Source organism: Phoca vitulina, unplaced genomic scaffold, assembly GCF_004348235.1.
Source record: "Phoca vitulina isolate PV1807 unplaced genomic scaffold, GSC_HSeal_1.0 scaffold29, whole genome shotgun sequence".
NCBI classification, from domain to species: Eukaryota; Metazoa; Chordata; class Mammalia; order Carnivora; family Phocidae; genus Phoca; species Phoca vitulina.
Window position 1 is genome coordinate 8055958 of NW_022589732.1, and position 14242 is coordinate 8070199.

The following is a 14242-nucleotide window of genomic DNA, read 5'->3' on the forward strand; positions in this document are numbered from 1 at the left end:
AAAGAAAGAAAGAAAGAAAGAAAGAGAAAGAAAGAAAGAAAGAAAAAAGAAAAAGTCTAATAATTCTTGCATCACAAGACTGTTGCAAGAACTAAGTATAACCCCAGTAAAGCACCAGCCATATCACAAATGCAGGAGAGATAGCCATCGCTTCCTCAAAGGACTTTGTTACCAAGTGCACACATGTACCCTGCACAGAAGGTGTGATGTGCATATGTTCAGAAGTAGATTCAGAACTTGAATGTCGCTTTCAAAGAACAGGGATTGGAGGGGGAAAAAGTATGTTATTTTGTGAGGTATTTCACTTATGTTGTCTTCCACTAGGCAAACAATATAATTTTGTTGTGGCATAAATACATGATTTTATTTCCAAAAGAGTAGGACAAAACAAAGATTAAGTTTACTTTTAAAACTATAAACTATGCAATGTCATAATGATACCTTGCTACTTACTAGAAACAACATTCTGACTCCTAAGTTCTCCAGCCAAGCTCATTCTATCTCACGGAGCAATGATCTTACAGCTTCTGGATCTCAACATAGTCCTGTTTCACTCCTCTGGATCTGATTTCTTCTGCACACTGCCTTTTATACTGAGCACATGTGATAATGGTATGTCTGCTGAATTTGTTTCTAATTCTCCTTATCCCATTCTCCCTAGGTGACCCAAAATGACACAGTATTTTATTTTATCGAACACTGTCAGCATAGGCAGCTTTAGAACAGAAACTATAAAATTAAAAAATAATAATTGTTGGTCTACATATATGTTTTTCACATTTATTCTTAAGTCTCTTCCATTGCTCTTCTAAAATTGATGTCCCCAGGTAATTGTCCTACCAAGTCTATATTCCAAGAGACTGGGAGTCAACTGCCAGTCCCAAATTTCTGGTTCAGTGTGGATCCGGAATTGGAACACTCTCCCCTTGAAGAGAAGGCCGTAAACCCCTCTGAAACTAAATTGGAATATTGAGGTTAGTGGAAATGTCATTTACAACACATACAATGAGAGCTCAGAGCTTTTACTTATAGAACTATAATTTGGAGCCTTGGTCATAGCACATGAGCAGGATAAATGATTGCTTATTTTGTATAAGGTGCTTTAGTCATAAGTTGTTATGACAGGGTATAGAAGTTTTCAGGATATCTGGTTATAGGTAATTTTCATTTAATCCTCAAAACAAAGTTCTTGAGAGGAACAGTCATAGATATTCTCCATTTGGTTAAATATCCTGGCACTGACAGATATTTTATTTTAGACTCACGTTTAAAATAACATTTAAAAGTAATGTGACCACCCAAATATTTTCAGTACTAATATTACCTTCTGAATCGAATAGTGATATCTGAAGTTCTAAATATATTTATTTTATTTTATTTTTTAAATGTAAATCACATTTTATTTTGTCATCAGAGGTAATTAAATTTGATACATACCCTCTATAAGTGTTTTAGATGGAAGTTTTTTTTTTTTTTTTTTAGTGTTCAACAATTCATTAGTTGCATATAACACACAGTGCTCATCACAACTGTGCCCAGATTTTTTTTTAAATCTATGTATTTAAGGATGCCTGGGTGGCTCAGTTGGTTAAGCATCTGCCTTCGGCTCAGGTCATGATCCTGGGGTCCTGGGATCGAATCCCAGCTCTTTGCTCAGCGTCTGCTTCTCCCTCTGCCTGCTCTGCCTGCGGCTCCCCCTGCTTGTGTTCTCTCTCTCTCTCTGACAATTAAATAAATAAAATCTTTAAAATAAATAAATCAATCTATGTATTTAAGATTCATGTGTTAATCCCCTGCAAATTCAGAACACCTTACTTATTACTTATCAAAAATCTGCGATAGCTCTTATTAATATTTAGCTTTATAAGCCTGACCTACCTGAATAAAAACATTCTTTAGAGAACACTGCTAAATTGCTTAAAAACTTAATGCACAGAATAGGTTCTGGAGATGAAAAGCAATATTGAAAAATAACTGGTAGTAAAGGTATGGTAAATTCTGAGGTAAAAGTCTGTGAAGTAGGACTCTCCAGTGTTTTTCTTTTCTACAATTAAGTTTACTTTTTAATTCACTGGGGAAATAAAATCTTTCCTTTTCCATGATGCCACCACAACCTCTTTTGTTAAGATCACAGTGATTTCCTAATTTCCAGCTCCACCTGAGCCTTGCCAGTATTCATCCCACTGGACCTCTCTGGAGCACAGCCATTGCTGTCCACCATGCTGACATGTTCCACTTGCGAGGCTGCCGCCAAGCCACACATTCCTGCCTTTCTTCCTGCTTTGATGATTGTTCTTTCTCAGGTTCTTCCTCTTCTCTCCTAGATGGATTTTCTTAAGATTCTACTTTTGACCCTTTCATTTTCTCTTGCTCTTTGGCAATCTTGCCCTACATGAAAGTGTTCCAACCATCATCTCTATATGCATGGCCACCATACCTAGCTATTATAGCTCAGCTTCTTGAATGTGTTTGCTATAATCTTAACTTTATGTTGAAAGTAACTTAAATATATTTAAAGCGCTACCTGAATATTTTGGTAGTGCTTTAAATATATTAATTCTGTCCTAAGGTGACTCCTCTTTTATTGTATTTCCAATTTCTCCCAAAAAAACAAAAAACAAAAAACAAAAAAACAAAAAAAAACATGATCTTCCCAGGTGCCAGGCTAAATAAACCCTCAAATTTATCCTCTTTTGCCTCCATCATTACTATAATCTCATGTTGTTTTCAATTTCTGGTCAATTTATATAGTCTATTTACAATGTGTCCTATCTTATAAATTTTTATTCCTGTATCCCTTATTCAAATTCTGGCTTTTGTATATAATACTCTATAATCTCTTCACTGGTCCTGCCTATCACATTTTCCATTCAGTTGACACAGTTTCCAGATAATTTCCCAGGAAACACAGCTGTGATAATGTCACTCTTCTACTCAAAACCTATCATGACTTGCCATCCTCTACTAAATTCCAAATCTAAATTCCTTCACTTAGAAGTAAGGACTAAGGCCTATATTTCAATTGTGTATCCAACATCTCCCTTTTCCACAGCCCATGGCCTCCCACTTTTTCTCACATGGGGCAGTATCCCCTAGGAGGAACTTGGAAATGTGTGAAGGCATTTTCCGTTATCACAGAAACTGAGCTGGGAGGTGGTGGTTGTGTATTTAGTGCCCCAGATTCTGAATTTTCTGGCAGGCAGATCCCCACTGTTGTGTCTCACACAACAAAGAATTATTCCACGGAAAATGTCAAGAGCTTTCCTGTTAAGAAACAATGTAGCTTACACAGATCCAGTTACTCATTTTTAAAATTTCTCTTATATGCTTTTCCATCTTCTTTGCCTAGAATGCCCTTTTCATATTTTCCCAAATGTTCAAATCTGGCTTATCCTTTAAGGCCTATAGAATATGTCACTTTTCTGAGAGCCCTCCCTGAATCCCCTAACTGACATGAATCTTTAACTCCCACAGCATTTCAAAATATCCTTCTCTAATAACATTTTCATTTTTACCTGGATGATACATTTTCCCTTCTCACTGGAAACAATGTAAGCAAAGCTCCATCTTTGTTTTCCTCCATAACTAGACCATTGTCTGGGCTGGTACAGGTTATTTATACTCATGTGCTTACTATCACAGCACATACCATGAGTGTAAATCAGGGCTCCAGCATAGTCTCTGTTTTGTGATTAATTTAGAAATTCTTGCCTCAGCCTGCATACTAAATCATACTTAGTCCTGGCTACTTATTTCAAGTCATTATCTAATTTGTGACCTCACTTCCCCACTTGAATTTAATGTCTATGACTTCTCTTCCACAACTCTGTCTCTTCTTCTAGGACACAACACCTCAGATTTTCTTAGATAAAGCCCCTTCTCAATGAACTCAGAACTTATTCCTCAGACTCGCTTTACTGGGTACCCCATGAATCCCTAATTCCTGCCCCTGGCTCACCCTAGATTCATGGGTTCTCCAAGTAGGTGGTCAGCAAATATTTTTTGAATGAAGATATCCTTGGTGTGAGTGGAAGGGAGTGGCTGATTACATAATTGGGACAGGATGCAAAACAATGATAGTACAATAACACAGAGCTTAATTTACAGCTTGGAAAGCAATTGTGTTCATAGCTGCATTCAATAACAGTCTCCTCACATAAATATCATGGCATCACCAGGAAAAGACTGATCCTGGTTTTCCACTCTGAAATCACCCTAGACAGTCTTGAGAATCAACCATTCAATCATAATCAGCTTCTTTAAAAAATGATCACTTAATTTTAGCCTTCTTATTGTCTTGTATGACTCCTGGTTTCCAAAATCTTTTTTTTTTTTTTTTTGCCATTCTCTTAAGAGAAAAGAAATAAATTAGGTATAATTGTAAAAAGCCTGTCACAACACTTATAGGTACACTCTGGGATTCTTAAAGAATATGATTATTTCAAATTGACTATTTGAGTCCTATATCGTTTAGTTGCAAACAAAACATCCATCATCATCATCATCTATAGAAAATGAAAGAAAACATATCTGCTTCCCCAGAGCATGATTCTGAGAAAATTAAGTGCTTTCAATTCATAGATATGACAGTTTCTTGATCACAAAAACAAACAAACAGAATTCCAGACAAATTAGGATATGTTTTTTATTTGAAAGAGATAGCCCGATACCCTTACTGAAATGTGTAACACATCATAACTTAATCAGAACAAGCTGCTATTATAACAAAAGAACCCCGTCCATTCTGGAGGAGATAATGCCAGTCACTTCATATGATTTGCACTTCAAAGAGATAGTGTCATATGGGGACCTTTTATGACTTCAGTTAGAAACTGGGAGTTTCTATACCTCCCAGAGAACAGAAAAGGGTAAGGAATAGTGCTGGTTTTCAGCATCCACTCCCCAGTGTCTACAACACAAAATAAGTGCATGTGGATAGAATCACTCACTTCATAAATATGTACTAAGTACCTACTACGTGTCAGGCATTATTTTTAGGCTACATCAGTGGACCCAAAATTCCTACCCTCATGGAGGTTATATTTTTCCATGTTTAAATATGAATACAGGTGATGTCCACTGCATACCCTCCCCAAGGTACTTTGTTCTTTTTATACTTCACAAACTTCTATGTCTGAGGCAAACTTGACTTTCGTCTTTACTTTTTAACACACTCAATATACAACCCTTTTAGGAAGTAATTATTGATTTATAATAGGTAACTTGTAAAAATATATCTCCAAGCACATCACTGAAAATAAACTAGATGCCTTTACAAACTGTTTTAGCTTTGTCAAGTCATCATATAACATAGCATTTGATGAGAGGGATAAACAGAAGATATAACAAAGCTGTATTAGATATTGATTCAAACATGACAGTCATTAGAAAACTTAACTTGATTTTGGAAAATCTAAGCACTTGTGAGAGTCTGCCTAATTAAGTATAAGTATATTCACCACCGGGAAAATACCCTAGGTTTTCACCATGTTTTTATTAATTAAGGAATCTTACTGACCCAAAAAAAAAAAAAAAAAGCATGATATCTAATACCTCTACCACCCCAATAATAAAATTCTGTTTCTAACATCTTTGACAAGGCACAGCCTATTTGGCTTTTGGTTAAATACTTATTGTGGTTAGGTAATAATTCACTACACTTAAAACAACTCATTGTTTTTCTGCTTAGCCTTTAAATTGCAGGGCCTGAACCGAACATGGCATTCTAGATATGGACAGCCCCAAACCAAGTACACTGGAAATTTCCCCCTATTTCACAAGCTAAGCATCATAATCATTTTAAATCTATAAGATGGTCCCCATATCATGCTACTGACATATAGTTACCTAAATTAGTACTTTTAATTTTCTGGATTTTTCAGGCCACAAATATTTTTGAAAGAAGTTAAGTAGAGGGGAAAGAGAAGTAACTGACACAGGGTTGGGAAATTTTTATTTTGCTAAGTAAAGAAATAACCATATGAAAAGTTATTACCTACTTTCATTATTATTTCATAAATCAAATGTTTTTGATGAATATCAAACAAGTAGAAAGTACATCAGTTTCTAATAGAAAGTTGAATAAGTTTTACTTTATGAAAAAAGCTGACCTAATTACTGACCTAATTTCAATATACACCATGAAAATGCTTTCATGGACCAGTGTTTGAACTCATTGAACTAGATAGCAAATGCCCCTCTTAATTCCTGATGCCCCAGGTGCTTTTGGTAAGCATTGTTTTCCCTATCCACTCGTACAATAGATTTTATTTAACCTAAAGTCCTGACTTTATATTTACCCTTATTAAATTTAATTTATGAGCTTTGAAACATTAGTCCAAATTATCAACATATTTTAGAAACTTGAATTCTATCTTTCTCATTTTTATTCTATATGTAAATATAAAATGTTTACTTTTAAAATATCCTTCCAAGTCCCTTTTTTTAAAATTTTATTTTATTATGTTATGTTAATCACCATACAATACATCATTAGTTTTTGATGTGGTGATCCACGATTCATTGTTTTCGTATAACACCCAGTGCTCCACGAAGTAGTTCCCTCCTTAATACCCAACCCCCCGCTAACCCATCACCCCACCCCCCTCCCCTCTAAAACCCTCAGTTTGTTTTTAAGATAGAATACGCGTTAAGTCCTATAGATAGTTTTATCTTTCCACCAGGTTGAGTTCAAACAACTATGTTATTTCAGAAATGCTATCATTCAGATCACATTTCTCTTCTTTATATAAAGAATCCATTAGAGGATCTCAGGATTGGGCATTAAGAGGCTTGTAGGCAAACTTCTCACCCAAGGCTTGTACTCCTTTTATAATAGCTTGGTCAAATAGTCACTCTCCTTGTGTTTGAATGTCTGTGGCATTGAGAAATTCCAAATTCCTCCTCAACAAAGTCCAATTCCTTTCAGCATAGCTCTGTTAGAGAGCATCTTTCATTCTCTATTGAGACGAAACTTGTATCCTTATAGTTCCTGCTCAGAAACTGTAGAGCTCTACCCCTCAGGAATCTTCAGAACAAGTCTTTTGCATCATAGCCCTTTAAAGATTTGGTGACAGTGACGATGTTTCTTGAAGTCTTACCTTTTCCTTCCTAGAAATTCCCTGTTGCTTTTATGAGTTTTTCATATGACATAGTTTCAAGTCTTGTCACTATTTCTAATATCCTCTGCTATATAGGCTCCAAGTGACAATTCTTTTTAAATGTGACACATGTAAGTGTGCAAGCACTATAGCTCTAGTCCTTGAGGCACAGTAAGAGCCGGGGTGATCCAACTCACTGAAACCTCAGTGAGTTCAGTTGTTTTTAACAAACAGGAATTAAATGTTGCCCTACCAGCTCCTCTTGATCCCGTGTGTTCTCAGCCTGACTTACTCTAGAATCAATCTAGCAATATTTTTAACTGGTTGAGTTTTATTTAGAAATTGATAAAATACCTACTCATGGTTAAATTGAGAGTTCTAAAAGAAATAAAATGAACTATAAAACTATCCTCCTTGTTTTTTGTCTCTAGGCTCACTTTCCTGGAAGTAACTACTGTTAAAATTCTCATGAGAAACTTTTTGAAAATTTTCCTATGACTACACAAACATATGGCTCAATCTATCTCCTCTTTTTTTTTTTTTCACATAAATGGGATAATATACATACTCATTTGAAATTTGCCTTTTTTACTTATCTTGGGTATCTTCCATACCAAAACATATATTGAGCTGACTTACTACTTGACACAGTTCTTAACACTCTCTGCTAACAGGTATGTAGGTTGGTTCCAGCTTTTGTCATTATAAGTCAAGCTGCATAAAAACCTTACTAGACTTCTGTGCAAGTGCACATATATAGCTATACCATAAATTGCTGGAAGTAAATAAGTGAACCTAAATGTATGTGCAAAAGTAGAGCTTACACAGATGGGCACTTATACACACACACACACACACACACACACAAAATTGGGTTACACTCCAGACCCACTAATTCTGAATTTCAGGATGCACTAAATTAAAATACGTACAGTTTAAAGAATAATTTTGAAATATAGAGAAGGTTGAGAGTAAGTTTTAGAATTTATTCTTTGATGAAAAGATGTTAAATCATATTGGGTTTTTTCTGACAGCCATACTGCACTGTTGATTCACATTAAGATTACTATCAACTAAAATCTCTTAGCTTTGGGAAGGGTAAATTTTGCTAAGCCATAACTCTTCCATTCTCTATTTTGTAATTTGTTTCATAGTGCCCAATATATATGGTTTAGTATTTATACCTAATACATTTCATCTGGATACTGAGATTTAGTTCATATTCTAGAATATCCAAATTCTTTGTGACTAGAGTCTTTCAGCTAATATATGTCATTTATTCTCATATTTTTAACTGAAAATTTTAAGAATATTATTTTTATAGTCTTATCCAAATCATTAGGAGAGCACTGAAATGAGCTAAACCAAGAGTAGATCGCTGAAGCCCACTAGCACAGAGCTCACCCCTGGTTAGCAACTATACATTAATCAGCCATTTTAGGACTTTTTCATGAGCTACAACTCAAACTAATTATACTGTCATTTTTTTCCATGTTGTCAAAAAGAATACACACCATGTTAGGAAAAGTTTCACAAAAGGTGTTGCCAAAAACCTTGCTGCCCTTTATAAATATAGAATAATTTATCATTCTAGAGACCATCATTTATATGCTGCATATATATGCTGCATTTCTGCTAGGTACGGGGCTGTAAGTAGTGAAAAGGAAGACTAAATCATTGCCTTCATGAACTTTATGTTTGAGTGTGGAAAATGTATAATGAAAGTAAAAAAATAATATAAAATATAATTTCAGGTTGTGATAGAGACTCTAAAATAAATAAATATGGTGACATAATGGGGTATAAGCTGGAGGAGTGACTTATAAAGATTGATCTCTGAGAAGATGATATTTGAGCTGAGTCCTTACAAAATGAACATAATAGGAGCTGGCCATATGGGAAAAAAAGCACTGGGAAATTATTATGTGCAAACTCCCTCAGATGGGAAGGAATGTACTGTATTCTAGAAATAGAAAGGCCAATATGCAGAGACCTAATGAGTGAAAAGGGAAATAATTCAGGGTGGGGCTGGGAGTCAGGCAGTAGGAAGCTTATATAAGTCTGAATAAGACATAAAAAATGTTTGAATTTTACTGTAAAAGCTAAGAAAAGCAATTGCTATTATAAACATCTTTAAAATTTACTTCAGTTTTTAGATAGAAAGTAGGTTAGAGAGATATAAGTATAAGCATGGAAACCATATAAAATGTTACTATGGTCTAAGATAGAGATGATGGTGGTATAGGCTGAGATGCTGACAGATAAGCTGGAGAAAAGTATATAGATTCAAGATAAATATTTTTGATGAAATTGATAGGACTAGTTAATGGCTTCAATAGGAAAACAGCCATTAGATATCATTAGAATATAAACTTCACAAGAACAAGGATTTTCATCTGTTTGTTTTCTTTACTATTTACCCTCCAGATACCTAAAGAATACCTACCACATAGTATATGTTCAATAAATATTTACTGAGTAAAGAAAGAAAAACTTCCAGGTTTTTCCCAAGAGCAACCAGGCAAAGAGCCATGCCATTAACTAAAATCAGTAAGACTGAAGAAGTAGCAGAATGAGATGCGAATGGAACAATCAGGAGTTCCATTTTGGCTAAAGTTTTAGATGTCTTCTAGATGTCAAAGTGCAAATGTCAAGACTATATTATATCTGAGTGTGATCTTTAGGGGAGAGATCTGTCCTGGAGAGAAAATTTTGGAAGCCATCAGCATGTAGTCATGGAATTTATTGTACTAAATAATAAAAATCTAAAGAGCCCCTGAAGGACATTTTAAAAAAAGATTGATTATGGAGATACATAAAGCATTTAAAATAACATTTACTAATAAAACATTTATTAATGGAAAGACTCAGTATCTTGAAGAGCCATTACTCCTAAAATAATCTAAAATTCAAGATCTCTTAACAATTTCAATAAAAATTCTAACGTACTTTCATGGAACTTGACAAGTTGATCTTGAAAGTTATATGAACAAGCATAAAGTAAGAGCAATAAACAAACAAATAAACAAAAAACCACCACCAATAACAACAAAAAAACAAGGTGAGCCAATTTGCCTAGAGATATCAGATTTAGTATAAAATCATAATTAAGACACTGCAATACTGATGCAGGTGTAAAGAAATAGACCAGTGGAATAGAATAGAGAGCCCAGAAAATAGAGCTACCCTATGACGCAGCAATTGCACTATTGGGTATTTACCCCAAAGATACAAATGTAGTAATCCAAAGGGGCACCTGCACCCCAATGTTTATAGCAGCAATGTCCACAATAGCCAAACTATGGAAAGAGCCCAGATGTCCATCAAAAGATGAATGGATAAAGAAGATGTGGTATATATATATATATGGAATACTATGCAGCCATCAAAACATGAAATCTTGCCATTTGCAATGACGTGGATGGAACTAGAGGTTATTATGCTACACGAAATAAGTCAATCATAGAAAGACAATTATCATATGATCTCACTGATATGTGGAATTTGAGAAACAAGGTAGAGTATCATAGGGAAGAGAGGAAAAAATGAAACAAGAGGAAACCAGAGAGGGAGACAAACCATAAGAGACTCTTAATCTTGGGAAATAAACTGAGGGTTGCTGGAATGGGGTGACTGGGTGATGGACATTGGGGAGGGTATGTGTTGTGGTGAGTGCTGTGTATTGTGTAAGACTGATGAACCACAGACCTATACCCCTTAAACAAATAATACATTACATGTTAATAAATAAATAAATAAATAAATGAGAGCCCAGAAGCTTGTATACTTTGAAATGGTTTTTTTTTAAGATTTTATTTATTTATTGGACAGAGAGAGACATAGTGAGAGAGGGAACATAAGCAGAGGGAGTGGGAGAGGGAGAAGCAGGCTTCCTGCTGAGCTGAGAGTCCAATGTGGGACTCAATCCCAGGACCCTGGGATCATGACCTGAGCCAAAGGCAGGCGCTTAATGACTGAGCCACCCAGGCACCCCTGAAATGTATTTTAATTTACCTATCAATCTATATTTACATATGGAATACTAGTAAATAAATTACACATTTGTTATATATGTATTATACATGTATAATGCATTTTATAAAACATGTAGATGTATGCATGTATTACAAATATGTATAGTATATACATATATGTGTATACAAATATATATAAAACAATAAAAATGTTTTAAAAAGTGTGTGCATGTGTGTGAAACAATGATAGCATTTTACATAACTTGAGAAAGGATCAACTATTTAATACATGATGGTGGCCCAATGGTTAGCACTGTAAAAAAAAAAAAAAAAATCCCTACCTCAGTTAGACATAAAAATAAATTTTAGATGAAGTAAAGATCTAAATGTTAAATAATACTTCAGCCTTTTTGGGGGCGCCTGGGTGGCTCAGTCATTGAGCGTCCACCTTGGGCTCAGGTCCTGATCCCAGGGTCCTGGGATCGAGCCCTGCACTGGGCTCCCTGCTCGGGGGGAAGCCTGCTTCTCCCTCTCCCACTCCCCCTGCTTGTGTTCCTGCTCTTACTATCTCTCTCTCTGTCAAATAAATTAAAAAAAAAAAAAATACTTCTGCCTTTTTTTTAAAGAAAATGTGAAAACTATGTAACATTTTTGTTGGGAGAATTTCTTAACAAGGCACAAACCAACAAATCATTATACAGGGTAGTTGCTCAATAAATATCTATTGAAGTAATTAAAAGATGGATCATTAAAGTTCCTAAAATCTTCAGTGATCAAAATATTATTTTAAAAGTTAAAAGAAAAGCTATAGTCAACAGAAGATATTTTTTAAAACCTAAACAATCTAGAGGGGAGGGGGTTGGGGGCATGCATTAGCCTGGTGATGGGTATTAAAGAGGGCAAGTACTGAATGGAGCACAGGGTGTTATACGCAAACAATGAATCAAAAACTAATGATGTCATGTATGGTGATTAACATAACAATAAAATAAAATAAAATAAAATAAAATAAAATAAAATAAAAAAACCTAAGCAATGTAATTAAAAAAAAGACAACCTAACTAAAAGTAGCAAAGGATTTAGGCAATTCACAGAATTAGAAAACCAAATGGTTAACAAACATTTGAAAAATGTTCCCTTTAGTAATCAGAAAATTATAAATTAAAACCAATGATATATTTAATACTCTTCAGATTCAAAAGACACTTTAAAAGGTGACAGTATCAAATGCAATCCATAGTATAGAGAAATGCGAACCCTCCTAGACCGCGGAAGGGGAGTATTAATGGTTCAACCACTTTAGAGATCCCACGGCAGTATTCCGATTCCTAGTGAGATCTCACAGAAAACTGTCATCAGTTGTGAGATCTCAGTTGCAGGTCTTCTGGACCCCACTTCTCCAGCCAGTTTTTACTTGTTAATCAACATTAAGTCCAAGGGAGGAGTCTCCCTTACTGTTTCCTCAATATTCTTAGAGATGAAATTATCAGTAAGGTAAATCAAGAATTTAATACATACACCACTTTTAGAAAGATGAGAATCTCAGCAGATATCCAGAGACTTGAAATCTCTAATCATTGTTATATTTCACATCCTTACAACATTTGTGATCTTTATGAGGAAGTAATTATCCATATTATCTCTTGATTATTCTAAGACAAGGTGTTTAAGATTGCCCTTAGGTGTATACTGATTCATGGTTCAAGACACTATCCTAGAAATAATTCCCTAAAAATATGTTGCTTTTCAGATAACAAACAAATGAAAACTTCTGAATTGCAGACAAGAAAACATTCCTTGGCTTTTTTCAAACTCATGTCTTCTTTGAATAAAAGAGGGGAAAAGAAGTCATTCCTTTCATATTCTGAGATTTCAAAATTAATAATGACTAAAAATAAAATCATTGGACAAACCCCTGCTTTGATTTCACACTATACCTTTCTCTCACAAAATTCTGATATGGTCCCTTAGGGAATGTTATAAGAACCAGGTGCTAAGTAAAGAACTTGGTGCTTAGTAAAGAATAAATCATGACCTTAAGACAAGTCATCTTCTGTGTTTAAAATAAATATCTTAATATATTTTCATATATATAAAGGTCCGAAGTATTATATATAATTTTTATAGTTAGTTTAATGGAAGAGACAGCAACTTAGTTATCATACCTGTGGACACAAGGTTTCTAGGTGATTGGCCGCAATTTTGACAATTTTAATTCCATCTTCATTTGTTGACATGGAACAAGCAAGATTTGCCACCTTAAATACAATCCAAAATAACGGAAATTATTTCAGATTATTAAGGAAATGCAGAAACATTTGTTATCCTAAATAAGTTAGAGCATGTACATACGCATTGAAAAATCTCAGTGATAAACAACAGCTTTCTCATAAATGTCACTGCTATCTGTTTTATGGAAGTACTCGGAGAATCTATTAAAACAATTAACAACAAAGGGCTCTAGAAAATTGTTTAAAACAAAAAGGAAGACGGATGAGTGAATCAGTCAACCCTATCCAGTCTCTTGGTATCAATATCTAACCCATAATAAGATGCCAACTATTATGGTTTCCTATAGGACTGGGAAAAAAAAAGTTTATCTTTGGATTGAACGCTAACAGGTTCTTGGAATCTCATATAATTATGATTTTTTTAAGTTTGTAATTGTTTTATTATTATTTTTTCATTCCCCAGCAGTCTATCATGCATACTTAAGTTGCATTAAGCATGACTATATCTTTACTCATGTTTTATCCAGCATCAAATATATTACAAAGCTGGACAAATACAAGATAATTAATTTCTTCTTCCTGTTCTTGCTTTTCTACTACAACTTCATGGGCACTGTTTGACATTCCAGCAGTCAATTTGATTCAAGCATTAGTAATACGTAAATTCCCTTATACATTACTCCTTTTGAAACGTGCACTGTTTTCCAGTGAAATGGGTGATCTTTTAAATAATCACCTTAAGGTCCATTACCTAAACCCAGTATTTACAGATACTTTCTTTATACCATGAAAGAGCCATGAGAAAGAGTATGGGATTCCTTGCCCTTCCTTTGACCCTCACCCTTACTCAACATTGTTCTTGCTAGCTGCTGAGTGTGTCCAGCTGCAATGTTTCCTCTGATCTACAAGTTACGTCATTGTCTTCATCACTGCAAGG

General features: G+C 34.6%; 1 protein-coding gene across 5 annotated transcripts in view; it reads right to left on the bottom strand.

Annotated features, from left to right (window-relative positions):
• Positions 1–14242, bottom strand: part of CTNNA3 (catenin alpha 3) — a 1817935-nt gene that overhangs the window by 661235 nt on the left and 1142458 nt on the right. For all 5 annotated transcript variants that reach the window (XM_032423981.1, XM_032423980.1, XM_032423979.1 and 2 more), the window contains one exon: positions 13240–13332. In XM_032423981.1, coding sequence (XP_032279872.1) covers positions 13240–13332 — 93 coding nt within the window. The remainder of the gene's footprint in view (positions 1–13239; positions 13333–14242) is intronic.